Source organism: Canis aureus, chromosome X (assembly GCF_053574225.1).
Source record: "Canis aureus isolate CA01 chromosome X, VMU_Caureus_v.1.0, whole genome shotgun sequence".
Taxonomy (NCBI): domain Eukaryota; kingdom Metazoa; phylum Chordata; class Mammalia; order Carnivora; family Canidae; genus Canis; species Canis aureus.
The window spans coordinates 86,462,137-86,489,062 of NC_135649.1; the positions used below are offsets into that span (position 1 = coordinate 86,462,137).

Consider the following 26,926-nt stretch of genomic DNA (forward strand, 5'->3'; position numbering starts at 1 on the left):
TCCGCAGCCTTAAGATGCTCCGTGGAAGGGAGCCGAGCGGTGGGCAGTGGCTGAGTCCCCGATAAGGAGCGCCTCACATTTCCGTGGCATTCCCATTTGCTAGAGCGCTGCTGCGGCCGCACGCCTGATTGATATATGACTGCAATGGCACTTTTCCATTTGACATTCTCTCTCTCTCTCTCCCTCTCCCTCTCCCTCTCTCTCTCTCTCTCCCTGTGTCGCTTAAACAACAGTCCTAACTTTTGTGTGTTGCAAATATAAAAGGCAAGCCATGTGACAGAGGGACAGAAGAACAAAAGCATTTGGAAGTAACAGGACCTCTTTCTAGCTCTCAGAAAAGTCTGAGAAGAAAGGAGCCCTGCGTTTCCCCCAAGGTAAGCAGGAAAACAAGCGCTGACGGCTTGCCTAGGAAATTACTTCTCTCCAAACCGAGCATTTCATCCTCCTCTCAGACAAAGAGACAACCTTTAAATACCACTTAAATTTGCATTAATTGAATTTGCATTAATCGGTAGCATGCTAGCATTGTGTGTTTTTTTTTTTTTTAAATGAACGGGTCTTTGAAGTCTGTGACAGAGGAGGGGAGCCTCTCCGAGAGGCTGGATGGAAAAATCCCTCCGGGTTTGACCGAAAGGGATTTTATTTTCAAACTCTCTGCGTAGTAGTTCGATGTAACTTTGTGATGGTTCTTATATTTGACCCGGTGAAAGGAGACTGGGAAGCAGCATTGGACGACGTGGATTCCTGAAGCCCCAGTATCTTCCCCACCGCCCTCATCCCTGTTACAATGGGGGCACTATGAAGGCGGGCGAGCCTGCGAGTTTAAAGCGCACTGTTTACTTTTATTACTACTTCTGTATGCTGTTGATCTCCTGCCAGGGCTCCGCCGGAGTGCTTAGAATGACTTCAAACAATAGGCAACATTTATTTCTAGCTTTCTGTGTCACGCTTTGCAGGAATCCTGTTCCTTTGCACTCTCCTCCCAACGTGCAAGGACTTCGCTTCCATAGACGCAGTCAGGAGCACTGGGGAGAGAGGAGGATGGGTTTACTATAGGATTTTGATTGGGCAAAAAGTCCGAGGAAATGCATGCTGTTTGCCTTGGCCTTACTGCAGAGGGTTATTTTTAGTAGTCAGCTTGTCCCTGCAGCTCCACCGATGCTACGCTGTCCAAGCGGTGACCGAGAAAGGATGCTCCCACCAGCGCAGGGACGAGGACCTGTAGGAATGGCTCCTGTAAACACCTGAGGAATATTCGAGGGGGGTTCTTTCACGCTCCTGAATGCAAGTTCTCACTTTAAATGAACAATTGGGCTGTAGGAGGCCCGGGCATAACTCTTTCTTGGGGGACGGGAAGTTTGTGTACAGAATGTTAATGACTCAGAACGCCCTGTAACTGAGGCTCATTGTAATTCACGAGCCCAGATAAACCTGCGTGGAGGTGGTGGAGGTGCAGGCTCCCGGCCCCACCGAGATTCAGGTGCGGACCAGGAAACTCCGTGGCCAGACCGGAGTCCCACTTTCTGTTCTTTGCAACTGGCGTTAGTAACGGATATGGATGCTGCGAAACGCCTCTTCATTTCTAGCAGGAGCGTGTTTTAATTACAAGGAGCCGGCATCGGCAAACTGCTCCAACACAGAAACACTAAATCCCCGGTGCGTCTGAAAACCTAGAGCCGCCCCAAAGGCAGTGTGGGCTGTGGGTGTCAGCCGAATACGGGGTGGGGGGGGGGCGGGGGGGGCGCAGAATGCTTCTCCAGGGTGCCTTTAGACCAAATGCGAGTATGTGCCCATTTTCTCCGCACCAGCCTGGCTTCCGAAATTAAACTTGAGGGTCTCCTGGACCAGATTTCACTGTGGGGTGGGAACGGGGTTTATGGGGGAACTTTCCTGATCTCCTCCAGTAACTAGCCTACTGAGCATTGTTGAGTGAAAATCCAGCTTTTGAATGAGGTAATTTACAACCTGGGGATATTCTCGATTTGAGAAAGCCTGAAAAGGTACTATGGGTTCTATTGCTTGGCAATTTTTCAGTGATTTAAAAATAAAACCCAAAAAACAAAAAGCAGAAAACAAGAAAACACACACACACAAAAAACCCTCCTGCTGTTAACAAAGCAGCGAGCTGAGTGGAAGCAATATTCTTGTACTGTTACTCAGACCCTTACAGGAGAATGCCTGAACACAAAATGCAAAGTTTTGCATCATTTACTTTGAGATACATTTGGTTCAGGTAAAGGGAGAGCTGATGGAGGCTTTCTTGACCGACTGTGTACCAAGCAGCTGACACCCACAGATGGAAACATGCCTGTGGAGGTTTCAATCTTAATTTGAGTTCCAATGACACTGTCAAGGGGAAAATAAATCATTTTTCAATACATTTAACAATTTCCAACTCATTTATTTTCCCGGGCCCTTGAAAAATGGGAGTTTCTCGGAATCGTAGGCACGGATGGTGGCCGGCAATTTCTACTGTATTTTAAGGACTTGCGATTCATTCAAGCGCTGTTATTCTTATTGGTTAATTATTCATTCCATCCTTCTCTTAAGAAATTATGCTAGCCCTGCTGGATGCAAAGGTGAACGAGACATTGTCCCATGCCCTAATTCTCAGTCTGTGTGCTGTCTCCAGTTAGGTTTGGGGACTGAAATGGACTTCGCCAATGGCTAAACGGGTCAATGACTTCCTTGTTACAAAGGACCATTTCAAATATCTGCTGATCCCCAGATTTGCTTGAAGTGATTGTCGCTTATCAATGGGTTTTCTTTCCATCAATGATGAAGGGGTTCCCCTGAGGCCTTTATCACCGGATCTTGGGTACGCGTCACTCACAGCTAATGTGGCCCGGATCTTTCCCGCCTGGGTAGAGGAAGCCTGGAAAAAGGGCAGTTTATCCTTTCTCTGCTCCCTTGAGCACACTCTGGAAAGGACCACGTGCTGTCTCTATCAGGGATGGCTGTGAGTCACCTACTCAGCAGCTGACATCAGGGCCACTTGATGAATCACTGAATGAGAAACATGCACGGAGCAAGATGCTATCACTGGCTCCCACCCCTTACATGTCCCGCCCCCAGGATCCAAACCAATGACCTCTGGGTCTGGCCTAAGTTCAAGGGGCCCCTGGGAAGAAGTTGCCGGAAGTAGTTCCCCAAACCCGGGTCCCCATCGGAGCCACATACAGAATGGCTTTCGGATAATACAATCTTGTGTTTTCTGGCTTGGGTAGGTTACAGGGGTGGGGGGGGGGGGGAACAAAACCAACAACCACCCTTGAAGACAGCATCACTACAGTCCTTGATTTGGTCCTTATCAGCAGATAATCCCCCCATGGTTGGATTAAAATGCCTCTGACTCCCTGGGGTGCCTGACTCACCCTAGCCAGCCTCAGCTTCTTGGCCAGCGGCCTTGAAGGCCGACCTCACCTCTTCCCATGAACGTCAGCTCCTGCTACTTTATCCAGTAACCGCCTCCCCACCGCCCAACCTCCGGCTGGGCCAGTAGGGGCAGAAGGGATGGGGAGGCAGGTGGAAGGACAGAACTGCTAAAGCAAAGGCGGGTAGCAGGGCCAAGTGAGGGTGGGTGAGCTCCCGGGCCCAGATTGCTGTGGCCTGCCCTGGCTGTGATCAGCTGTCATTTCCTCTTCGTGTATGACACTGGGGAACATATTAAAATTTCTCTGGGATGGTATGTTTGGAATTCCTCTGATGCCCCACCTCACCAACTTACCCGGACAATAAAAGCAAGGTTGTAAGCCTTTGAACAGCTGGCAGGCTATATATTTCCCCGCTTTCTTTCGCATAATCTAATTCAGAAAAGAATCCAGCTAGACTGGCAGTGCCATGTCTGGGTACTTGTCCCCTGCAAGTCCTTCCTCCGCCACCTCCTTCCCGCCCGCCCTGGAATCTTCCTGGGTGGCATGTGGCTTTTATTTTCTTTTGCTCTCCACCACTCCCACCCCGCCCCCTTTTCCCTGCGCCTGAGCTCCTTCCATTGTGAGCTTGCTCTTTGCTCTGTCTGTTTTCCAGACAGCCTGGGTCCTGCTCCATCCGGGGAGAGCGGGCCCGTGAGGTCTCCCCATCTTCATAGTATTCTCAGGATGTCATTCTTGGCAGCGGCTCTGCCGGGCTGCGGGGATTGGGGGGCTTTCTGGAGCCCTGCGCCTGAACCCACTGGCAGAGAGGAGGAGCCCCATGGCTCGGCTGCCCTTCAGGCGGTGGAGAGCAGGGCTGGGGTGACCCGGGTTGGCAGCGACGAGCATACCATCACAGTGACCCGCGCATCTCCGGCGTAGGGCTGGGGGTAGCAGAGCTCTGGGAACGCCTGGATGCACTTCGGCCTACATTAAGAGAAATGTGGTTATTCTCTGTTTCAGGGGGAGAGACAAGTGGCTCGAAACAAAGCTCCCCGGATCCTCGGGCCCCTGCTCCTCCCCCCCCTCCGTTCTTCCCACATCCTTTCCTTCCCAAGGAAAAAGAAGGACAGACAGGGTTTTTAATTTGGCTAGCATGGGCCTGAATGTCTTTGGGAAGCCCATTTGGTGAAAGCGAGAGGGGAGGAGTGGATCCTAGCTGGAGCCGAGCTAAAAATGCATGGGGCTGGGGAGCTGGGGAGGACTTTTTCTTCCTTTTTTTTTCTCCTTGCTCTCAACAGCAGAACAACCGATTGGTTTATGAGTTGCAAATGGAAGGCACTGGACTTCTCAATTAGACATTCCCATTTAAGAGCCTCATGTAACCCCCTCTGCGCAGCATCCTTAAAAGATGCTGCTAATGTCCTTGGGACCAAAAGGTATCAAAGAGCAATCTACAATGCAGCTTCCTATTCCTTTTCTTTTCCTGGGGGTTTTCGTCGTCTTTTCCGAATTAGCTAAAGTTCATTAAAAGACCCAGAAGGAGAAATTTAACACAGCTGAATTAAAATGAGTCTTTTCCTGTTCACTTGACGGGGGGGGGGGGGGGGGGTGGATCGAAAGGAAAGAAAGAGAAGAAAGAACCAACTCCCCTCCTCTGCCACTTCTTGGGTTTTAATATGAATTATTCCATACAAGTCCCTAGGCTAGAGGATCTATTTAAAGACGCCTGGCAGCATGAAGGGAGAGGGTAAAAATACAACCACTCTTTTGTCCATCAAAGGTTTTCTTTGGGAGGACATTAAGAGCATTCCTATTTTCCTGTCTGCCCCTGCCAGTGGCAGAGTTCCAGCTGGTAGGTACCCACTCCTCACCCGTCAGATCAGCAACCACGAATTTTTGTGTTTGATTCCAGCAGAATGCAAAGGGTGGGGACTCCTCCCAAAGCCCCCATGTGTGTGCAGCGGGGTGGGAGAGGCTGGTATAGAACTGAGCACTGGCTTGGCTGTGCAGGTTGCGTGCCGCAAATTCACACACCCACACATTCGAGTTTTTGAGGAAGATTGTGCCGAGGGCATTATTTCTGACGCCAGCTGCCCTCACATCTGCAAAGCTTTCTTCTTGTGTGTCTGGCGACAGTTTGCTTGCTGCCGTTCGTGCTCACTGTCCCCTTCATCAGAGGGTCTCAGGGGCTGATGGGTAAGCCTACAAGGCTGAGAGTCCCACCCCCTAGACCCATTCTCAACAGTCAGAACGTAACAACACCCTGGATGGGGTTCACAGTCTGGGACAACTACTTTCTTGTTCGAAAGAGTGCTGACTCAGAACATTCAAAGAATGGGTAACTTCAGTCGACAATATATCCCCAGTGCTTACAATCAGGAATTCATCCAGTTGGGGTCCTTTTCACCCTCATGTCAAAATCTGCACGTGAACGTTGACTCGTAGCTTTAAACTTGGTTCTGTAAGATTTGCAGTCAATGTATTTTTCTTTTTCTTTTCTGTTTTTTTTTTCTGCAAAAGCTCAGAATTTTTCGGACAATTTTCTCTCTTCCAAGGCCTGGCTCAATCCCAACGTCTCCTTTGAAGCTATGATCCAACCAGTTGCAGTATCCTTTAAAAATGAAAGGGCAACAGGTTAACACATTCTAGACAGTTGATGAGCTGTCAGAAAATGCTCAGGGGTGACGTTTCTGCGGCGCCACAAACCAACAATTGCCCTAAACATGGAGTCCCCTTCCATCCTGCCACCAATAGGGAAGACAGATAGGGAGAAAGCAGGTCAGGGGAGAAGTAACAAAAGAGAAGGAGGGAGGACTATTTTTGATGTTCCAAATCTGCTGCCACAGATTTTCAAATAGCACACTTTGGGAAAGGGAAGCTTCCCTTAATTTTACCTACTCCCTCTGGGGGAGAAGGGTTTGACCTCTAAAGTTGCCTTCTTTACTTGGCGGCAGAAAAGGAGGTCAACTCCTCCAGGGAAAAAACATCCCCCATCCTCAGCTCTAAGTAAAATGAAGGCATATACATGCCTAAAATGGACGTGAAGAATTAAAGTCCAATTTCTTTTTTAAACACCAGGCGATATTTTAGGACTTGATGCGTTTCTGCGATTTTTCCTTCAAACTATGGGAAATTGCTCCTTGTCAGGATTTAAATATTTCTTTTGAGGTTTGAAATCCAAAGGCAGCAGAACAGAATTGTCAAAGGAGAACCAACAGTCCAACGATGCAGCTGTAGTGTGCGGAGTTTAAGCGAAGCAAAAAGACCAGCAGGGAACCAACAGCCCCAGTACATTCAGAATTATGAGCAATATAGAAAAACGTATGTGTACATGCTTTTATTTTAACCTTGCCCCATTGACATTAAGTCTGCATTCACGGGTGTTCTGGATTGCAGTGGGATTGAGTTCAGTATTCAAATCCCTCTGTTGGGCAGAATAGACAAATTGAACGGAGGCTGAGTTGGTTTCATTGTTTACGCCCCATTTCTAACTAAGGGCTCTACAGCTATCACGCGAGATCACTACCCACCATTCCAAAACGCTGTTGCAGCTGAGGATATTCGAATGCAGCTTTGGAAACACTTTGCTGGACACTTTGAAGAAAAGCCAACATACTCATTTGGCTCCAGGGTAAAAGGAGGCCTATACCCTGAGCTGACACTGATTACCTCCCTTCTCCTAAGGCCATATCAGGGCCAGCAGTCCAGTAGCAGAGCAAGTGTCAAATTGCTTCAGCAACCAGGTCCCCAGAATACATGGCCGCCTTTTCTTTTCCATAGGGAGAGCATACATTCATGCTTCGGCGGGACTGAGTCCCTGGGCTGGGTGGGTATCTCCAAATCCTTCTGTTTCCTTTCCAAAGGTAAGTGGTAGGAGTGTGTCTCACCCCTGATGTGAAATCCCCTTCCTGGGGAGGAGTGGGGGAAATGAAGGGAGCCTTCCCTTTCTGAAATTGGGCTATTTGAAATCATTGAAAAGGCAGTGGCAGATTTTGAACATAAACAAATCCTTCTTCTTTCTCCTCCGCTATTTTTTTATGGCCTCCTCTCTTCATATTTTCATTCTCTGTTGATGGAAGGATGGAAAGGGACTCCCTGTTTAGGGCTATGGTTAATTCATGGCACCGCAGAAAGGCCACCCCTAAGCATTTTCTGACAGCTCATCAGCAAAGCAGTGACAGCTTTTAGGGGAGTGGTAGATTTACAGAAATAATCCAAACTCCCAAAGGAAAAGACTTCAACCATATCATGCTTTTCAGCACACAGGTCATCAGACTTCATCACTTCCAATATGGAAGGTTTTGTACTCTAAAATTCAGTTAGCTATGTTAACCATTAAGAACTCACAAGGAGTCTTTCCATAGAAAAAAACTATAGAAGGCCACAGAAGCCCAGCACTAGATCCAAAAGCCGTAACCAACAGGCAACTCTTTTGGGCCCAAGTCCCCACCTGGAGCTCCAGGCATGTGCCTCCCTTAGCACAAAGGTTCTGTAGATGCTTTACCAAGCAGAATGCCTTGCTCTTGACTGCTAAGACCCTATTTGTTCTATATCTGCAGAGTGAACAGCTCTTCTAACCAATCTTCCTCTTCTATCCTGAACCAGGGTGTCAGAAATGGCCCTGCGAGGGGATGAGGACCTGTGGCTCAAGCTTGGTTTAGGAATAAGTTCACTCATAAGAAAGATGCAGGAGGGTTGAACTCAGCTTTTATCACCATCATCAAAAGAAAGCAGTCTACTCCTACCATGACTGCTTACTATTAGCCTCTGTCCTTTCCCCATTTAGTGAAGATTGGAAAGAAACACTACGAATTTTAAGACAGCACTAAAAGGGACCTAGGGAATGGGTAAATAGCCTCACTCGCCACTTCTTATTATCAACAACATATTAATTTATAACTATATTTGATATATTCAGGCACTGAGTCAATTGGTTATTAAGGGCTCTTTTTATTTCAGGGCACAAATATGGCCTCATGAAAAGGGCAAATTCTTATGGTTTGACCTTCAGTTTTGCTTCAGGCACCACCTTATGACTTGTCCTCTTGCGTAAGAAAGGAACCCTTTCTGGAGTATTGCTTTGGGGAAAATGAAGCCTCAAAGCAGGTGCCGTGCTCTGAGAAGGTAGGCTCAGGTTAGAGAATGTTAGAAATGGGGAGAACCACACAAGCACCTGGACCAGTCCATTCAATCTCGTAGACGGGGAAACAGAGTCCCAGAGAAGGCAAAGGACTTGCTCAAGATGGCACAGCCAATGATGAGATGGGTAGGATCAGAGCTTGAGGCCCCTCAGATCAACCATCCTTCTAGTAGAGCAGGCGACAATAAAATGCCTTCGGGTTTCAGGATGCAGTAGAATAATTATCTAATATTTCTGGCAAATGAGTGCAAAACACGAGGACACACGACACTTAACAGTGGTGGGATATGGGTTTGGAGATGAAGAGGTAAAAGCTGGAGATGGGGGGGGTGGCGTTGAATAACAACAAGAAGTTCCTCTGGATGTCCCAAAAATCATGACTTTTAAGTTTCAGTCAAGTCTCAAGGTCAAGTCCTCCCACACCAGTCCCTCCCCAGACAGTAAAACTATTTAATCCAAGGACACACACACGGGAGGGGCCACTTGACAGTTGGCTCATTCTCAGAAGTTCCTTCTATTCCCAGTTCTTCTTTTCCTCACTCTTATTTACTCCAGAGCCGTGATTTATTGCTTCTCTCGCAGGCTGTATTTCTCCCGCCCTCCTGCTTCCCCTATGGCTTCTCTTCCTCCATCACTGCCACTGTTGAGTTTGGCCATGCTTGGCTAGTAGTGCAGGTTGGGGAAGCGCAGAGTCCGGTCCCAGACTGGAGGACCACTGTTGAATTGCAAAGATGTCACCCTCCCTTCTACGGTGGCACTAGGGGGACAGGCATGGCCCCACACACGCTTCCACCTCATTGGAGACTGGACACACTGTGAGATGACAGAGGCAGAAGCCATATCCTCCCCAGTGACCTTGTGGTTGCCCAGCCTTGGTACCCTGCTGCTTCTGGGTCAGCCCAGGCCTGGCTACTTGGCTGCTCCTGATGTGCCTCCAGATAAGAAGAATATCAAAAACCACTCGTTGGGCGCATGGGATGCTTTATAAAATCCAACATGCTGTTTACAGTTTATAAATTAAGTGCCCTGGGAAGAGGCATCTGACTTATTCTCCAAGGCATCTAGTTGACTGAATCCAATTGGAATTCTTTGAGTTCCTGAGAAGGGGCTACTTAGCACTTCACACTCTCTGATTAGACCTAGAATTTTTCTTTCCTAAGCCTCGTATGAAGTGTTATCTAGTCGCAAGCTCCCTTCCACACTTACATCTTTGATTTTTTTTTTTAAATTTTTGGCGATTCCATTGAGAGAGGCTCTATGTTCTGCTGTCTTTACCTTACTCGTGCCTGATATGATTGTCCTAAATGATGGTAAATATCAAATCCTTCTGTCTGTTATGCTGACACCATTCCAAAGTCATGGTATTTTATCTGCTTTACTTGATCTTTCTAGAAATGATGCAATGCATGTTGGATGTGAATTAGATGTTAAGGGAGTTTGTCCTTGTGTCTAGAAAGTTACCCGGGAAACAACAAGCCAAGACTCTTTGCTTGTGGATGCAGTGAGCTGGAAAAAGGCACTAGAATACGACCTATTTTTTCCCCCTAATCCTTCACGGTCATCTGCTAAAGCAAAAGGAGACACAGAGTAGGTGCCTAATAAATATGTGTTAAATAAATATTTGCAGAGGGGCGCCTGGGTGGCTCAGTGGTTGAGCGTCTGCCTTCGGCTCAGGGCGTGATCCCGGGGTCCTGGGATCGAGTCCCACATTGGGCTCCCCGCAGGGAGCCTGCTTCTCCCTCTGCCTGTGTCTCTGCCTCTCTCTGTCTCTGTGTGTCTCTCATGAATAAATAAATAACATCTAAATAAATAAATAAATAAATAAATAAATATTTGCAGAAAGAAGCCACAGGAGGCATTACGTGCATATATTAGTCCTGAAAACAGCCCAGGGTGGGAATATGGATGCCAAAGCACCACCCTCCCTTGCCTGGCAAGCGCGGCAAGCAAAAGGCCATTCTTGGCACATGCCACTTATCTTAGCCTGTTGTTGGAATAATGTGCGTGAAACCAGCACTCTACCCTCTGCCAGGCAGAAGGTCAGCCCAAGAGTGAGCTGATCTGTGGACACAACACCATCTCTCACCCAGGAGGCTGGGCCCGCTGTAAGCTCTGCTATATTATTTCCCTGAGGATGACAGGTGGGGAAATCTGGGCACCAGTTGTTCTTTTCCACTGGTATCGTTTGGAGGGTAGCTCCAAAGTCGGGCACGCTGGGCCTACGTGCCTCTCCTGCCGGCAGAGGCTCCACGTTGGAGCTATGAGAATGTGGGCTCTGTACCTCCGCCAAGTCCAAGTCTCAGAGACTGGACCCAGAGCACGGAGCCACCCCGGAGCTACCCAGTTCAGCAAAAGAGTCACTTTCTCACTCAATCCATCATGGGCTGGGCTGAGTTTCTAAGTCTTGATGGGCAGCACTTGATTTTATGCTCCATGGCTTTAAAAAAGAAAGAAAGAAGAAAGGAAGGAAAGAAAGAAAGAAAAAGAAAGAAAGAAAGAAAAAAAGAAAGAAAGAAAGAAAGAAAGAGAAAGAAAGAAAGAAAAAGAAAGAAAGAAAGAAAGAAAGAAAGAAAGAAAGAAAGAAAAGAAAGAAAGAAGCAAATTGGAATTAATTTAATTTTGAGCAAAATGACAGTAGCTCCTACATTGATACCCCTTGGCTGCCATAAATCAGGGATGGTGAGTGATGTGAATTTTCTTCATTTTGATTTTCCTCTTTATGACTGCTTTCCTTGGCACTTCTCCTCCGTGCACACTCTGACCAACACCACGTTAAGACAACTTGACTTCATGTCACTCGTTTTTTGAGCATGATGCTTATTTCTGCTTCAACACAATAGTGTTGGTTCATTCGATTTGAATACTTAAGGCAAAAATCCCAGTGTTAAGTAGCAAAACTCTTACTTTTTGTGTTTTGAGAGTTCTGTGAGTTCTCTGGCATATTTAAATTGTTGCTTGAATTCTTATTTCAGAGTTTAATATAAAAACTGAGCAGAAAACACCATGCTTTGTGAGTTTGTGAAACTGAAAAATACATTTCTTATTAGCAGTAAAGCAACATTTTCTCTGTCATTTTTAAATTCTTTATTACTACTTCTGGATTCTGCTTATCATCTTTAAAGAGAAAATCAGATAATAAAGTTACATTTTGTGTGACATTAACTATCTCTTTATCATTAGATGCGTCACAATATTTGCTTGCAAAAGTATATTACTCCCCTTTCAGGAAAAAAATTTTTTTCGACTGTGCTTGCAATTCAGGATGTCACTACTAGGTGGCAGTAGTGCTTAAGAACTAAATGACCCACCAGGAAGACTATTTGACCAAGAGACTAGCATGTCTTCTGATATTTGTAAGAAGTAAAAATGTAATACTACTAAAATAGTGAAACTGGCACAAACATTAAACATCCATTAGCTTAATCACTATTTTTAAGCCAAATTTTGAAAAGAGAAAGTATAATTTTTTAAAATGAAGTTTTGGATAAGTAATACATTTACAAGTTCAGAAGTATATGAATAAAAGTGTATATATATATATATATATATATATATATAGTGAAAAGTCTTTCTCCCCTATCTGTCCATAACTAATTGAATAGCTTCTTGAACACCCTTCCAGAGCTTCTCTGTGTAAATACAAATGAACACAAATATGTATTCTTATCCTTCCATGGTTAACACAAATCAGTAGAGTTTCTGCATCCTTCTTTATATAGTTGCATAGTATTCCACTGCATGAATGTGGCATAATGTATTTAACCAGTCCTCTAGTGATGGATATCTTGTGCAGTTTCCAATTTTATGCCATGACAACCAATGCTGAAGTGAATAACCATATGCTTGTGTGAGCACACATGTAGGATAATTCTTGGAAATGGACTAGCTGGGTGTAAACATTCACATATATAGGGTCTTGTTATTGACCCTTATTGCTTGTTTTTGCCATTGGGCTATATGTTTTTCTTCTATTTGCTTCTTTCATTTAACCATACCTCCTGGCCATGGCTCTGAAAAGAAGTTGCCGGCAGTGGGGAGGGGGAGAGCCAGGACTGGAATGTCTACTTTTCCCTTCGTCCTTTACCATTGGCTCCTGGGGGAAATATCTATAGACTGGAGTGGTGAAAGAAGAAATCTAATAAATTCCTTTTTCTGAGACTAATTAAGGCTTCAAAGAGATGGATAACCACTTGGGATAATACAGTCATTTTGAAACTCAGGAAATGGTCAGTAATGTGGCAGACTCTGAACATTGAACCCAAGAAAGCTCTGGCCCTTTGAGTTGAAAACCTGATGAGGTTCATTGTGATGTGCCGCTGAAAAGAAAACAAAAAATGCTCTTTGGCATCCCTTGCCAATTTGGAGACTTATGCTCAGGTTTGATCAATTTTAATGAGATGTTGCCATTAGCATGCTCAAGAGAGAAAGTGGTGCAAAGCTGTATGAAAATATGGTCTTAACTTCAGGATTATCTTCCGTCTCCCATATGGAGACGGTGGTGTCTGAATCCCTAAATATCAGGTGGTGCCATTTTAGAGCAAGAGGGAACTACAGATGCCATCTTTTCCAATTCTCGTAGTCTACAGATCAGAAAACTGGGGCAAGACCAGTTTAGATGCCCTGTGCAAGGTCTCCCAGCTACTCAGTGGCAGGGCTCGAGCCCAGGTGGGTCTCCTCATTACTGGCCCCAGCCGTTCCTGCGATTTATAGGATTTCTCTGACACAGACACGCTGAGATTTTGCCATTGCCAGGGAAGCTCGTCTCTGAAATGGCCCTTTGGCACACACCCTTTTCAGCCTGGGATCCCCCACCCCACACTCACAACTGAGGTTAAGTGGGACTGGGGCTGTTCTATCAAAGCAAAACTAATTGACTTATATGGACTTGAACTTCTATATTTTTTAAGATTTTATTTATTTGAGAGAGAGTGAGCTAGAGAGAGCATGAGCGAGGGGTGGGGGGGGCAGAGGGAGAGGGACAAGCAGACTCCCTGCTGAGCAGGGAGCTGACACAGGACTTGATTCCAGGACCCTGAGATCATGACCTGAGCCGAAGGCAGACGCTTAACTGACTGAGCCACCCAGGCGCCCCTGGACTGGAACTTCTAATCTTGATCTTATTAATACTTTGCCCTGTTTATTTGGACTCTCCACGAGTAGAAAGTAAAAAAAATGTTGTACAATGAACAAAATAATCACAGTCTTACCTGAAATACCTTTGAAAGTTTTTCTGAAGCTTTAATTATCATGTTCCTTTTGTTTGGGATGTAATGACAGGCCTCCCCAATTGTCCTAAATGTTTGAAAAATATTTTTGATACTCCGTTTTCTGGTGTGATAAAAAGCCCCCATGTTGGCCATGCCGAGGAGGGTTAGTCAGGTGATAAGGGGAGCTCTCTGCTTTGTCCAAGAATAATATGGTTAAAAGAACAAAGCAAATTTCAAGAAAACCGATATACCCTGATCCCATTTTAATGGCAAGTCTCTGCTCTGACGACACTTTTTCAAACTGTAGCATATGCTCAGACAACAGAGGCTCTGCAGAAATGTGTGACCCTTTGGCAAGTACGCATGCGTTGAGGCCAGTTAGCATAATGTATATTTCAGATGCAGTTTGTCATTGATGCTGGGTGGCACGGGGCTTAAAGCAAAAACAGGATGAGCCCGGAGCAGGATGAGCCCTAAATGGAAAACTAGGTGGGTGGGTGGGTATGGACTTGGAAATGGAAAATGTACTTCTTTCCCGTGGGACGTGGCCTGTGTTCATTAGTGCTGACCTGCCTCCTTTCTAGCCCTGGGAGCTGACGTTGACACCAAAGCTTACGGAGAAACTGAATAGACCCTCCCGCCCCCACCAGCCAGGGATGAGGATGAGACCACCCAATTCAGTTATGCTGTGGCCAGAACCACATGTTTAATCTTTACCATGAGTTCAAACTATTCTTGCTCCTAGAGACATGGGATCCGGCAATTAAAGTCAACATGTGCTTCCATTAGACCATTGTGTCCACCTCCAAATGGTTATAAATATGTAGCATGAGCTACGGGAGGGAGCCGGTAGACTGGATGACAGCCTATGCTAATGGCACTCTAGAAACCAATATTCCTCACTCAACATGACGCGGAAAAATTCTACCCAGTACCTCCTGGGTTCCATTCGTTTTTCTGGGTAAATGTTTCTGGGGAAAATAATTTCTGTTTTCATTCCAGCTGTGCAGCGGATACTGTGATGATGGATTGCAAGTGGAAAGAGTAAGACAAAACTCGAGTATACAAAGGACAATGACAACCAGAAAGCTTCAGCCAGATCCTGCCCTTTGCTTGAAAGGAACTGGAGCCTAGGGGGAGGCGAAGGCATTTCCAATTTTTAGTCCTCTGCCTCCCTCTGCTGTTCCTTCTCAGAAGTTTTCCTTACAACAATGAGAAATCATGTACTAGCTGCATCCTTCTCTATGCTCTCCCTGCTGGCGCTAATGGGAGATACGGACAGCAAAACGGACAGCTCCTTCATGATGGACTCGGACCCTCTGCGCTGCATGAGGCATCACTATGTCGATTCTATCAGTCACCCATTGTACAAGTGTAGCTCAAAGGTAAGATCCAGATCTCTGTGAAGGTAGCGTTACTTCCCAGAGACAGGAGAGGAGCCGTATTCCTTTGTCCAGGGTACGGAGAACGCTGACTATAGCCCACACCTGAGCTCCTTGGCTGGCCCACGGGGCTTGGGGGAGAGTCAAGCTCTTAGGGTTTCCCAGCAAGCTTTGAACCCTTGTCGGTAAAGCTGCCTGAGGGACCACGTACACACCCAGACAGCTTCTCTCTTTCCAGGCTGCTCGAAGTCAATAGGAAAGGCTGGAAGGTTCTCACAATAAAATCATTGCTCGACACAAGGTGAGAGAGGTGTGTTTCGTCCCCAGCTGTGAAATGTATGAACGGTAGTGCTCTTTATCAAGAAAGAAGAGTAGAGTCTCTAGGTTATCGTCACTCCTCCTACCTCCACCAGCAATAAAGAGGACGCGGACTCAAGAAATATGATTGAGCAGTAAAACGTACTTCTGGGGGTGGTGGTGGGGCTCTTCAAAGAGATTCCTGAGGGAATAGTTGCTCACTGGCTTCGTGGTCCAAGCCTTCGTCCACCTGACATGCTTATGCTAAAATGATTTCAAAAGAGAAATGGCAATTGGATCATTTATCATTTTTACACGGATTATCCAAATCATTCTTGTTTGGACTAGGTTGTGTGTTTTTTGCGCAGGCAACCTAGGCGAGTGATGTGTCAGGTTGGGACAGGGCGTGCGAAGGAATACCACACTCCAAAGGCCACTGAGAGTGGCCGGCCACCTGGACCACCCAGAAGGGAGGTGCATGGTAGGCAAAGGACAGACTCAGAATGAGAATCTCACGACCATCACTGCCCCCAGTCACATGAATGAAATTTGCCCACATTTGGTAAATAAGAATTTGTTTAGCCCAGCCTCAGAGATTTTCACTGTAGCCCTGAGACCAAAACCACTTAAGCATTCTCATATGGCAAGTATTTTTTAAATTACAAGTGTAATTAGGACGTTTTTGTAATATCAACCACTAGAATGAAGACCATATAAGTTAATGTCTCTACCCTCCATTTCAAAACATCATGACTTCTGTCTGCCTTTAAAATTTCCATCACTTCTCTGATTACAACTCAGTGTTAATGGCTTGTTTTAGTTTGGGGGAATCAGAATTTGAGTTAAATCATTTTAACCATTATATTAATAAGATCTAGGACTGTGGGAAAAAATAGAGACTTTCCACTTAAAAACTTTCTGGCTCTTATTTGTACTTGTAGAACTAAAAAAAGGAGTAAATAGATAAACTTAAATTTTTGCAAGACTGCAATCCCTTCTTAGGCAAAAAAAGCTAAAGCAAAGGGAGAAGAAAAAAAAAAAGACAGGACATGTTTTTACAACTGTGATTGCTCAGAAATCGTGGGCCTGAGCAATTATTAGCTCCTCCTCCCCTCCCCCAACAGCACTAGTATTTGGTGGTTCTTATTCCATGGATGGGTTCTCCCTCTATTGAGCTGTTCTCCATAATCATGATTCTTTAAAGAAAGTGGGGGTAATTAAAATTATTTAGAAGGAAAGGTCAATGTGATGATAGGAAGGAACGGAGAAATAGGAGCGTCTCTAAAAACAATCTGGAAAGATCTGGTGAAATGATAGAAAAGCACCTTGGCAATGATCAAATTAGTTAAGAGAAGGTCAAAAAAGAGATGTCGTTAACTTGAGTCCAACAAACTCATGGTGCTTGAGCATGACTCCTGGAAACAGACCTTAGTCTACCTCCGTTCACATCAGTTTCTTCCAGAATGCCATGGCAAATAGCGCAAAATTGTGATAGGAGCAGAAATGTTTGTAATTTCATGGGAACGATCTGTTTTCAAACATCTCAAACCATCTCAAATATAGTAATAGCTGTATGTAAATGGTGCTTGTAATTATAAACCTTTCTTTCTTGGCCTTAAAATATGTCTGGCAGGATCTCAACTACTCAGACCTTTTCTGGATTAGATTTTCCCTAGGTATCCAAGAACAAAAACTTGTTTTCATTTTTAAATAATCTCTAATTCTTGACTCTCCCAGACTCAGGCTGGTCTTCTCTCTAATGAGTCTCATTAACGAAATTGTTCTTTACACACTTGAGATAAAACATTTAGCCTGTGTCTAGAAAACAGCCAATGTGGGTTTTTACAATGAGGAGACTCGGGTAAATCTTTCCTCTCTGCAAAGTTTCCCTCCACATGATGTTCAAAGGCCGTTATTTACTAGACACGTGCCTATCATTTGCCTGTCAATTGCTAATGCTTCCCGACTTACATTTCTCCAGTGTCTGGCCCTGGGAAGACAGATGACCAGGAGCTGTGACCCAGGGTCAGGGGACGGAGAGCATCTGCTTGAATACCTGATGTGTTTCAGGCATCTCATAATATATGATGTAATCACTGCCAACAAACCTGTGTTGGAAGACACCACTAATCCCAATTTACCAGGAGGGAAAACTGAAACCCTAAAAAGGTATTCAGTAGATTGCTCATTTAGTCCAGGAGGAGCAATGTCTGCCTCAGATGATTTTTCTTTCAATGACTTGGATCTTTATATTGAAGAAATGCCGGTAGATCATAGAAGCCACTATTTAGACTATTGGCCACTATTTCAGACTATTTCATTATCCGAAATAATGATGGATACTCCACAATGTTTCCAGAAAATAGGGATAGTAGTGAAAGTTCTGTGGAGCCTTCCGTGACGCTGTTTGTTGCCCCTAGCCCTGAGCCTTGTCACCCATTGCCTACTAATCCAGGAAAGGGCTGAGACAGAGTCAGGCAGAAAAGACTGGCCATGGTGGTCTACCAAGGAGATCCGTGTGAGCACAGATTATGATGTGCCTGGTAGCTTTCAGTGGTGACACCTCCTAGGACTGGTTACAAAGGATCTTGGGAGTGGCAGGTTCATTGACAATCTTCCCTGAAATTCTGAGTGAGTAAAGGCTATAGAGCAAACAGCCAAAAGGTCAGTGGCTAGTGAACATGAGCTGTCTGGAGAATCTTTAAGGGAACTGAGGCATCTCAGACTTTGACATAACAGGAAATCTGGTTTCACATTCCAGCTCCACAGTGTGCAAAGTGGGTGATTTTGGGAGAAGAGAAACAATTCCTTAGTGCCTCAATTTATTCCCGTGTAAAATGGGGCTAATGCTATCTATCTAAAGGTGGGGGTATAGGTCTTGGTGATGATATTTGTAAGGCATTCAGCCTGGTGTCTGGCACATAGCAGACATTAATAAATGATACTATGATCTTGATGATGAAGTTATAAATTGGACAGGTGTTGAGACTCACTTTCTATTTCAGTCACTATTGAGACCTCAATAACCATTGGGATCTCAGATAGCCTGAAGGGATTAGGAGAGTGAACCTCATCGTGATTCTTGTTAAACACAGAAACCTGGCAGGGGTGGAGGGAGCATGCAGAAAAGCAAAGTAGATGTAAGCCATCGTGCTGGGTGTTAAGAGTGGGAATAAAAGTAGAAGAGAAACAGATCCTGCTGTCTGACGTCCCTTCCCAGGTAAGCAGAAGAAGCAGGGAGCGGAGGGGACAAGTTCTAGATTTGAGCCAGGGATGGGTTTTTAGGAGCTGAGGCTGGGAAGGTGAGCCAGTAGGGCAGGCTGTGAAGCCTGAGTTGGGTGAGGAATAGGTGTACCTTGCAAAGACAAGGAACCAGTGCATAGGGTTGTCTGAACTCTGAAGGCCCACAGGGGCAGCAACTAAGGACAGTTCAGAGGACAAAGCCTGGAGAAATTCCCAGAGGAAATGAGACGGGAAGCTGTTAAGGTCCCCAAGCCTCTCCTAGTGCTGCTGACGCAGCCCACAGTATTTGGAGAAGAAATAGGGAGATTCAGGAATAATGAATTTATAACACAACTACTGGGAGATATGACCTTTTTTTTTTTAAAAAAAAAAGGAATGAATTTATACTGAATGCCTACTGTGTGTAGGCATGGTGGCAGGCAATGGAAGCACAAAAATAGGAGGGAAACGAGAATGTTTTTACCCTCATAGTGCTTATAAGTAAATGGGAGATAGAGGGAAAGGAAATGTTCTGTGTACAAAGGCTTTGTGTCAGTTTGAGTTGTGACCAGACAGAAGGGACCAGATTCCATCATACCCCATGCTGCTTCATTCCTCAGGTTGCAATTTTGCTGATGCTTTTGGCCCGGCACAGACCCTTTGTTGACCTGGGTGCCTGGAGATGAGATGAACTAGTCATTTGTTGAGGGTGCTGGGGAGGGAAGAAATGGGTGCCCCAAGAGGTGCCATGGGATAAGGGGTATGTAGTGTTCACTGCCAAGAAAAAAGTCTTAACAAAAAAGTTTCTCATTTAAATGAGGCAAATTAGCCAAACTCCTGTTCTAGGATAGGATGTTCTGAGCCAGAGTCTTTATTCTGATACTGATGAAGACATCTAGTCAGTCATGGCCTGAGCCAGGAATTCACAGAGGTCCCCCATGACAGAGGAGGAAAAGTGGCTCTGGCAATGGTAAGAATCTTTCAACAAGGCGTGATGAAAACCATCTGTGTTTGGGTTTTCTCTCACTCAGAAGATAGTTGTATATTGCAGCAGAAGACATAACTGCCTAAGAAGTATGGTAGGTCACCAGAGAGAGCAGGGGCCTGGGGTCTCCGGGTGTAATCCTTGGTCAGGACCCAGGAATCACAGCTGGCTATAACCCTCACAATGTAGCCTGAACTTGCCTGTGACCAGCTTGAGCAACTTAGGAAATTCCAGGGTTTGACAGGCTGACTTGTCATGGTTAGGGCAGAAGGCTCAGGAGTCAAGCTGCCTCAGTCCAGAATTCTGGCCTTCCATTGTACAGTGATGTGATATCAGGCTAGTGACTCATCCTCCGCCTTTTCGTTTCTTCATTTGTAAAATGGGGCAAGTTTACCTTTTGAAATGGCAGTTAAGAATCAGGTTGCATATGAAGGGCTTGGCACAGAGCCTGTAGCCTAGTAAATGTTCAATACATGTTATATATCATCATCATTACTATTCTTTTATTATTACCCAAGGACCTTTCATTATTCTTAGCCTCAGCACGTGGAAATCAGATTAGAACATGAAGGAGCCCATCCCTGAGCAAATTCTGTGAACCTTGCAGCTCTGTTCATATTAGAAGAAGCTGACTTTCACAGCCAGCTGGAGCCAAGTGACTCTAAGGTTGGGGGGATACAAAGGAACCGCTGGAGAAGTTGCCTAGCTTCCTAGCATCAGGCCAATTGCTTGGGGGAACATCAGAGAGCAAAAATTAAACTGGATCAAAAGCAGATAACATGCATGCATCTGTCACCCACCTAAGCTGTGAGAAGTCAATAGGTCAATGAGTAACAACCAACTGTTGAACCTGCTCCTTTGACGATGGAGCCCCATGTGGGTTCTTTGTCAAAAGATATTCATTGTATGATTTCATAATGAAGCAGTGCAGATGCTCCCTATTAAGAGCAGTTAAGGGCAGCCCGGGTGGCTCAGCGGTTTAGCGCCGCCTTCAGCCCAGGGTGTGATCCTGGAAACCCGGGATCGAGTCCCACGTTGGGCTCCCTGCATGGAGCCTGCTTCTCTCTCTGCCTCTCTCTCTTTCTCTCTGTGCATCTCTCATGAATAAATAAATAAAATATTTTTTTAAAAAATAAGAGCAGTTAAGTGCAGTGTAAAATGTAGAGGAGTCATCCCGTTAGTAAAGCATGGCCAAGTCACCCAGGCACGAAGAATGTGCATTGACCACAAACTGGGTTTTGGCAGGTGAATTTAACTTTGAAGGTGAAGTGGTGTTTGGTGAATTCATTAAGGAGTTAGACCCCGTGTGGTACCATCCAAGGAAATTCTGGGCGTCTCTGGGAGTCCCCAGATCACTGGGGGAGGGTCTTGACAGTGGAGATTTCATTTAGGAGTGCTCTTTCAAGATTCAGCTCTGCATAAGCTTGGAGGTGGTGATGATGTATCCCAAGAATTTCATAAGTAGAAGGACAGGCTTGCATGGTTATGATTTGGTTGGGGCTCCCAGAAGCCAGTCAAAGTAGATTGGAGAAGGATGTGAGTTCATGCTTCAGGAAAACACTTTAATATCAGAAGACAGGATATAATAGTGATTTAGATCAGAGGCTTTGTTTTGAACCAACCTGGGTTTGATTCCAGCTCTACCTTTTATCAGATATGTGAGTTTGGGCAAGTTACTTCAACTCTCTAAAGCCTCAGCTTCCTCATCTGTAATAATGGTACAGATAATAAGAGTGCCTTTACCATCAGATTGTTATGAGGATTAAATGAGATTAAATGTTGTAAGCCCTCAATAAATGTTAACTGCCATTATTATTATTAGCTAATGATCGCTATCTAGTGATCAGCCTAGAATGGAACCCTTCAGACTTTAACAGGTTCAAGAGCCTTGCTACTCAAAGTGTGGATGTTAGCGGTACTGACATCAACCAGAGTATTGAGTCAAATGCAGAATCTCTGGCCTCACAATCTGCATTTTAACAAGATCTCCAGCTTATTTACATGCATGTTATAGTTTGAGAAGCTCTGGTCTAGAAGAGGTGAGAAGATGTTCATTAAATCTATAAGACAGGTGAGGCATGGCAGAGATAAAAACATCAGGAGTGAACCTGTAAAGCAGATATTTATCCTTTCCATTCCTTAAAGACACTCATTTCTAGATTTTATCTTCCAAACTCCCTGCTATAGCCCTCCAACACACATTCACAAACTGGAGCTAGATTTTTATACCACTTCCAGTTTCGAGATGGGGTCTATATACCAGAAATCTCCCAGACAGGAGATTTGCATATGTGTGTTGAGAACGTCAAGGGCCCAATAATTATTTCATAGGGTCTTCTTAGAGGAGAGGGCATTTGAAGTTGGCCATGGAGGACAGTTGGGATTTCATTAAGCAGAGCTAGGAGGCAAGGGCATTCCTGGAAGGGGAAAGACATGAGCAAAGGCAAGAGGCAGGGAAATTCCGGGTTATTCCATGAACTTCTAAGTGATTAAGCTCGATTGGAATAGGGAGTGAGCAACGAGAAATAGAACAGTTGTAAGGGAGTGAGTGACAAAAATGAGAACAGTTATAAGTAAGACGGGAAAGATGTGAAATCCAGGTCATGGAGGATCTTAATACCAGTTCAGGATTTTGGACATTATGCCAAAGGCAGCATGCTGACGCTGAACGTGTTTATTGACTGTACATGCCCATGTATTCTCCTTGTCCAGAAAGTCCAGGTCGTGAGATAGAGGGACCCAGGGTCCTCAGTGCTGGAGTTCTTGTCCTTCAGAAAGAGCTGAAGGAGGTACTTGAGACCTTGAAAACGTTTAGTGAAGTCAGGATCGGGTCAGTGCTTCTACAAATGGCCCAACGCTGCTGATTTGGTCGTTTGATGGACAGTGCTAACTGCTGGATCATTCCAGATCTACATCTGGCTCACCTGCATGTGCATCAGGCGAGAGGCACTGCTATGTCTATGCCCCTTTGAATTAGCTCTGTTGACACAGGTTCACTGTATTCATCTGGACTGCAATTAGAGCTCAAAAGACTCCATTTGGGGAGATGATCTCTGAATATTGCTTAATCTGCATAAGAGATGACCCACCTTAGAGACGAGCACATTTAACACTACTCTAAAGTGAGCTGCCAGGGATCTCTTCCCCCAAACCCGCAGGTGTGGGGAGAAGGCACTGGGGAAGATGTTGGGCTCCTCCTCAGAGGGATGAGGTGGGTGCCAAGGACTGGCCCGTGGACTGCTGATCTATGGTATAATCTTCAAAACCTATTTCAGATCATGTTTCCTTTGCCTAACAACACGAAGAGCAGGCGGGATGGCACTGAAGCTTTCATAAATTCAAGATGGCTTAAGGCTGCCATTTTCTCTCTGCCTCCATGATCTTTCAGAGAAAATAAATCAGTAGGTCCTACTCCAACTTCACAAAGCCCTACCAGTTGCTCCCCAGTATCTCAGATCCTATTGTTGGATTCATCCCAGCATCTTCTTCGATAATGATGTTAATAACCTATAATGACCAGAAGTCAACTTGTCTTTCCTTTAGAAAGATGAACAGGCCATTTCCTTCTTTTAATTCTTAATGAATCAAGCTGCCCACCCTACCCTACCCTACCACTATCTGTCCCTGAGTGTACATAAGAACACTGGGATGAATGTATGGGAGACATAAATGAGCCTCTGCTCTGTCCCCTTAAGCTGGACTCAAAATACTGAGCGTGTGCCTATGTCCATTGTTCTGGGGATAACCTGGGTAGTTTGCATTGGATTCTTAAAGAAGAGTGTTTACTAAAGCCAAATTAAGAGCCACTATAAAGCACATAGCCTCTGTTACTGCAGCCCAAACTTTACTTTTTAAAAAAATATTTGTTTATTTGAGAGAGAGAGAGAGAGAGAGAGAGAACATGAGCAAAGGGGAAGGGCAAAGGGAAAGGGAGAGAGAATCTCAAGCAGGTTTGCCACTGAGTGCAGAGCCCAACTCGGGGCTGGATCTCACAACCCTGAGATCAGGACCTGAGCCAAAATCAAGAGTCAGATGCTTAACCGACTGAGCCACCCAAGAGCTCCCAACCCAAGCTTTAGTATCATCCTAACCTACCTTTGGAAATGGAGATTGAAAAAAAAAAAGAAATGGAGATGGTCAGAATGAATGACTCTAAGATTCAACTGCACAAATCTCAGGCTCTTTCAGTGTATAACCCTGATGTATTTCATCCTCTCATTTCAAGTTGTAGTGTCCAGAATATTTCTTCCTGATCACTCAGGTTACCCTCTTTTTCTTCTTCAGGAACTGTATTCATTTTCTTGAGCAATTCCTTACACATAACAAATTCCTTTTTTTCTGTAGTCCTTCCTCATTTACTTCTGATTTCAATTCAGAATGACTTTCTGCATCTCGAGACTGGTCGAATTGACATTGGTCCAATGGTGGTGGATATCACCTGTCCCGAGAAATTGCTTTTGTTCTTTGGTTTTTTTAAAGATTTTATTTATTTATTCATGAGAGACACACAGAGAGGCAGAGACACAGGCAGAGGGAGAAGCAGGCTCCATGCAAAGAGCTTGAGGCAGGACTTGATCCCAGGACTCCAGGATTATGCCCTGGGCCGAAAGCAGGTGCTAAACCACTGAACCACCCAGGTATCCCCTGTTCTTTGGTTTTTATTTGCACATCATGGTGGGGGGGCCTCATGTAGTGGTTCTACACCCTGAGCGCTCTTTGGAATCACCTGAAGAGCCACGAAAGCTCGGGCTCTATCCCCAAGGATTTTAATTCCATTGGTTTGAGATGGCACCTGGATGCTGACATCTTATTCTTTTTAATTTTAATTTTTTATTTGAGAGAGAGGGAGAGACAGAGACAGAGACAGACAGACAGACAGACAGTGTCAGCAGGAGGATGGGCAAAGGGAAAGAGACACGGAGACTCTCAAACATTCTCCACGCTCAGCACAGAGCCCAATGAGGGGCTCGATCTCACTACTCTGCGATCGTGACCTGAGCCAAAACCAAGAGTCCGTTGCTCAACTGACTGAGCACCCCTGGGGGCTGACATTTTAAAACAAGTTCTCCAGGAGATTCTAATGTGCAACCAGGGTTGAGAGCCCCTGGTCTAATCCAGTGGCAATTGCCAAAGAGTGTTAGGACGCTGTGGGACCTGGCTGTGGTTCTGGCATCCCCAAGGGTAACCTCATCTCTTCTCTCCCCAGATGGTGCTTCTGGCCAGGTGCGAGGGGCACTGCAGCCAGGCATCACGCTCTGAGCCCTTGGTGTCCTTCAGCACTGTCCTCAAGCAGCCTTTCCGCTCTTCCTGTCACTGCTGCCGGCCCCAGACCTCCAAGCTGAAGGCACTTCGGCTGCGCTGTTCGGGGGGCATGAGGCTCACCGCCACCTACCGGTACATCCTCTCCTGTCACTGTGAGGAGTGCAGCTCCTGAGGCCCGTGGCTGAGTGGCTTCTGAATGGGACAACCTCCTTTCTCACCGAGGCAGTTCAACCAGCCAGGGAAGGACTGGCAAGAAAAATCAAGGAAAAAAAAAAACCATCAACAACGAAGCAGCAATTCCCACGGGATTTTGCATATTCTAGTAATAAAGACTCTCCATGCTTGTTGACACTGAGAGATGCTCTGGGAACTTGTTTTCCATCCCTGTCCCCTTTCCCTGGTACAATTTCTTTTGGTTCCTTTTCAGATTCAGGCATGTCCCCTCTTGGCGCTGAATGCTCTTTGCATTTCCAACAATTCAGCATTAGTGGGGAAAATGGGCCCCCATGCAAGAGTGAGGCAGGCTGTCACTGTTCGGTGCAGACTAGGGAAACAGTCACTTTGGAAAGCAGGAAAGCCCAACTCTTTCTGCGGTACCTTCTGGGTTGGGTTGGGTTGGTTTTGATCTTGTCATTTGGCCAAAGGTTGCCATCACTGCTAAAGGTTACCAATTTCAAAATTCCAGGCACCAAGCATGTGGATATGTATAGCGAGGCTCACTCACAGCCAGCTAACTGACATTAATAACTAACAAATGGATTCTCTTACATGATGCTGGAACTCCTGATAGTGGTAATTATTATTGAGAAATGACTTTTGGGAAGTTAAGGTGGCATAAAGAATTTGTCATCTGAAGGCTCTTGCAGGTAAATTATGGTAAATTTTTGTAAGGGAGCAGACTTTTAAAGACCCGCACAAATACGGATCCTACAGTGACTTTGAAAAAGGCATATATGTACTAGTGGCATGGAAAACGCACTATACTCATGCATGCAAATTAGACAACCGAGTATGAATCTATTTGTGGGTGTACTATAGCTTTAGCCATGTCGCGGGCATCATTCTCTACCATCCACTTGTCCATATGAAGCTTGCTGCCAAAATGGTAGCCTGGCTCATCTTCTGAACATTTGGCTCATCTATATTTTGGTCCTTGAGACTCAAAATTTGACTTATTCCCATGTTGTGAAATAAAAAGACAGTATCTTCAAAATTTTGACTGTGTAAGTATTGCTTTCTCCTACTAAATATTTTATGATAATGCATCCCCTATGGGGTGTGTGTGTGTGTGTGTGTGTGTGTGTGTGTGTTCCAGGAAAAGAGGGAGATGAGGTTCTAGAATGCATGGGAAAGACATTGTTTGAAATCAGTAGACTAGGGTGAAGGGGCCTTAGGACATTTGGTTCTTATTTTTTGTTTTATTTTATTTTTAAAAATATTTTATGTATTTATTTGAGACACTGAGAGAGATAGTGAGAGAGAGCATGAGCAGGGAGAGGGAGAAGTAGACTCCCCACTGAGCAGGGAGCCAGACATGGGGCTCCATCCCAGGACCCTGGGATCAGGACCTGAGCTGAAGGCAGATGCTCAACCAACTGAGCCACCCAGGTGCCCCGGAAATTTTATCTTTAGTTTCAGAAATTAGTTTATCAAATGAGCATAAGATCTGATGCATTCTGGCTTCCTTAGGCACTATGGAATGAAATAGATGTCATCTCTTCACTTTTCTTAGAAAAGAATAAGTATCTGTAAGTGAAGTCTGAAGGACCAGGAGGACAAAGAATTCACCAACCATGGTTTCTGTACGATTGACTGTCTAGTGCTCCAGGTCCAATGATAGGACACTCCTGAGCATTACAAAAATAATCATGGTGTTGGCATAGTGCCATGTCCACTTTAGGCACCGCAACACTACCCCAGATTGGCGACTCAGTTTCTAGGGCAACCTTGACACCATGCTGTCTTGGTTTACCAGAGATGACAGTGCACCCCACTGTTCGTATAGTTGACCTGTGAATTACTTTTCCTGTAGAGATGATGGTTTTGTACACTCTCCAGCATATAGCTTTCACACGTTT

General features: G+C 45.2%; 1 protein-coding gene across 1 annotated transcript; it reads left to right on the top strand.

The window, feature by feature from the left end:
- NDP (norrin cystine knot growth factor NDP) lies at positions 1-26,061 on the top strand. The gene is made up of 3 exons (XM_077887599.1): positions 1-374; positions 14,703-15,085; positions 24,793-26,061. Exons 2-3 carry the CDS (start codon positions 14,912-14,914, stop codon positions 25,018-25,020), a joined length of 402 nt encoding a protein of 133 aa, XP_077743725.1. The 5' UTR covers positions 1-374; positions 14,703-14,911; the 3' UTR covers positions 25,021-26,061.
- The last annotated feature ends 865 nt before the right edge of the window (positions 26,062-26,926 follow it).

Excerpts from the sequence above, each read along its gene's own strand:
- NDP (XM_077887599.1), top strand. The coding sequence starts at position 14,912 with ATGAGAAATCATGTACTAGCTGCATCCTTCTCTATGCTCTCCCTGCTG. Across the intron at positions 15,086-24,792 it reads TGTACAAGTGTAGCTCAAAG|ATGGTGCTTCTGGCCAGGTG; the intron begins GTAAGATCCAGA and ends TTCTCTCCCCAG.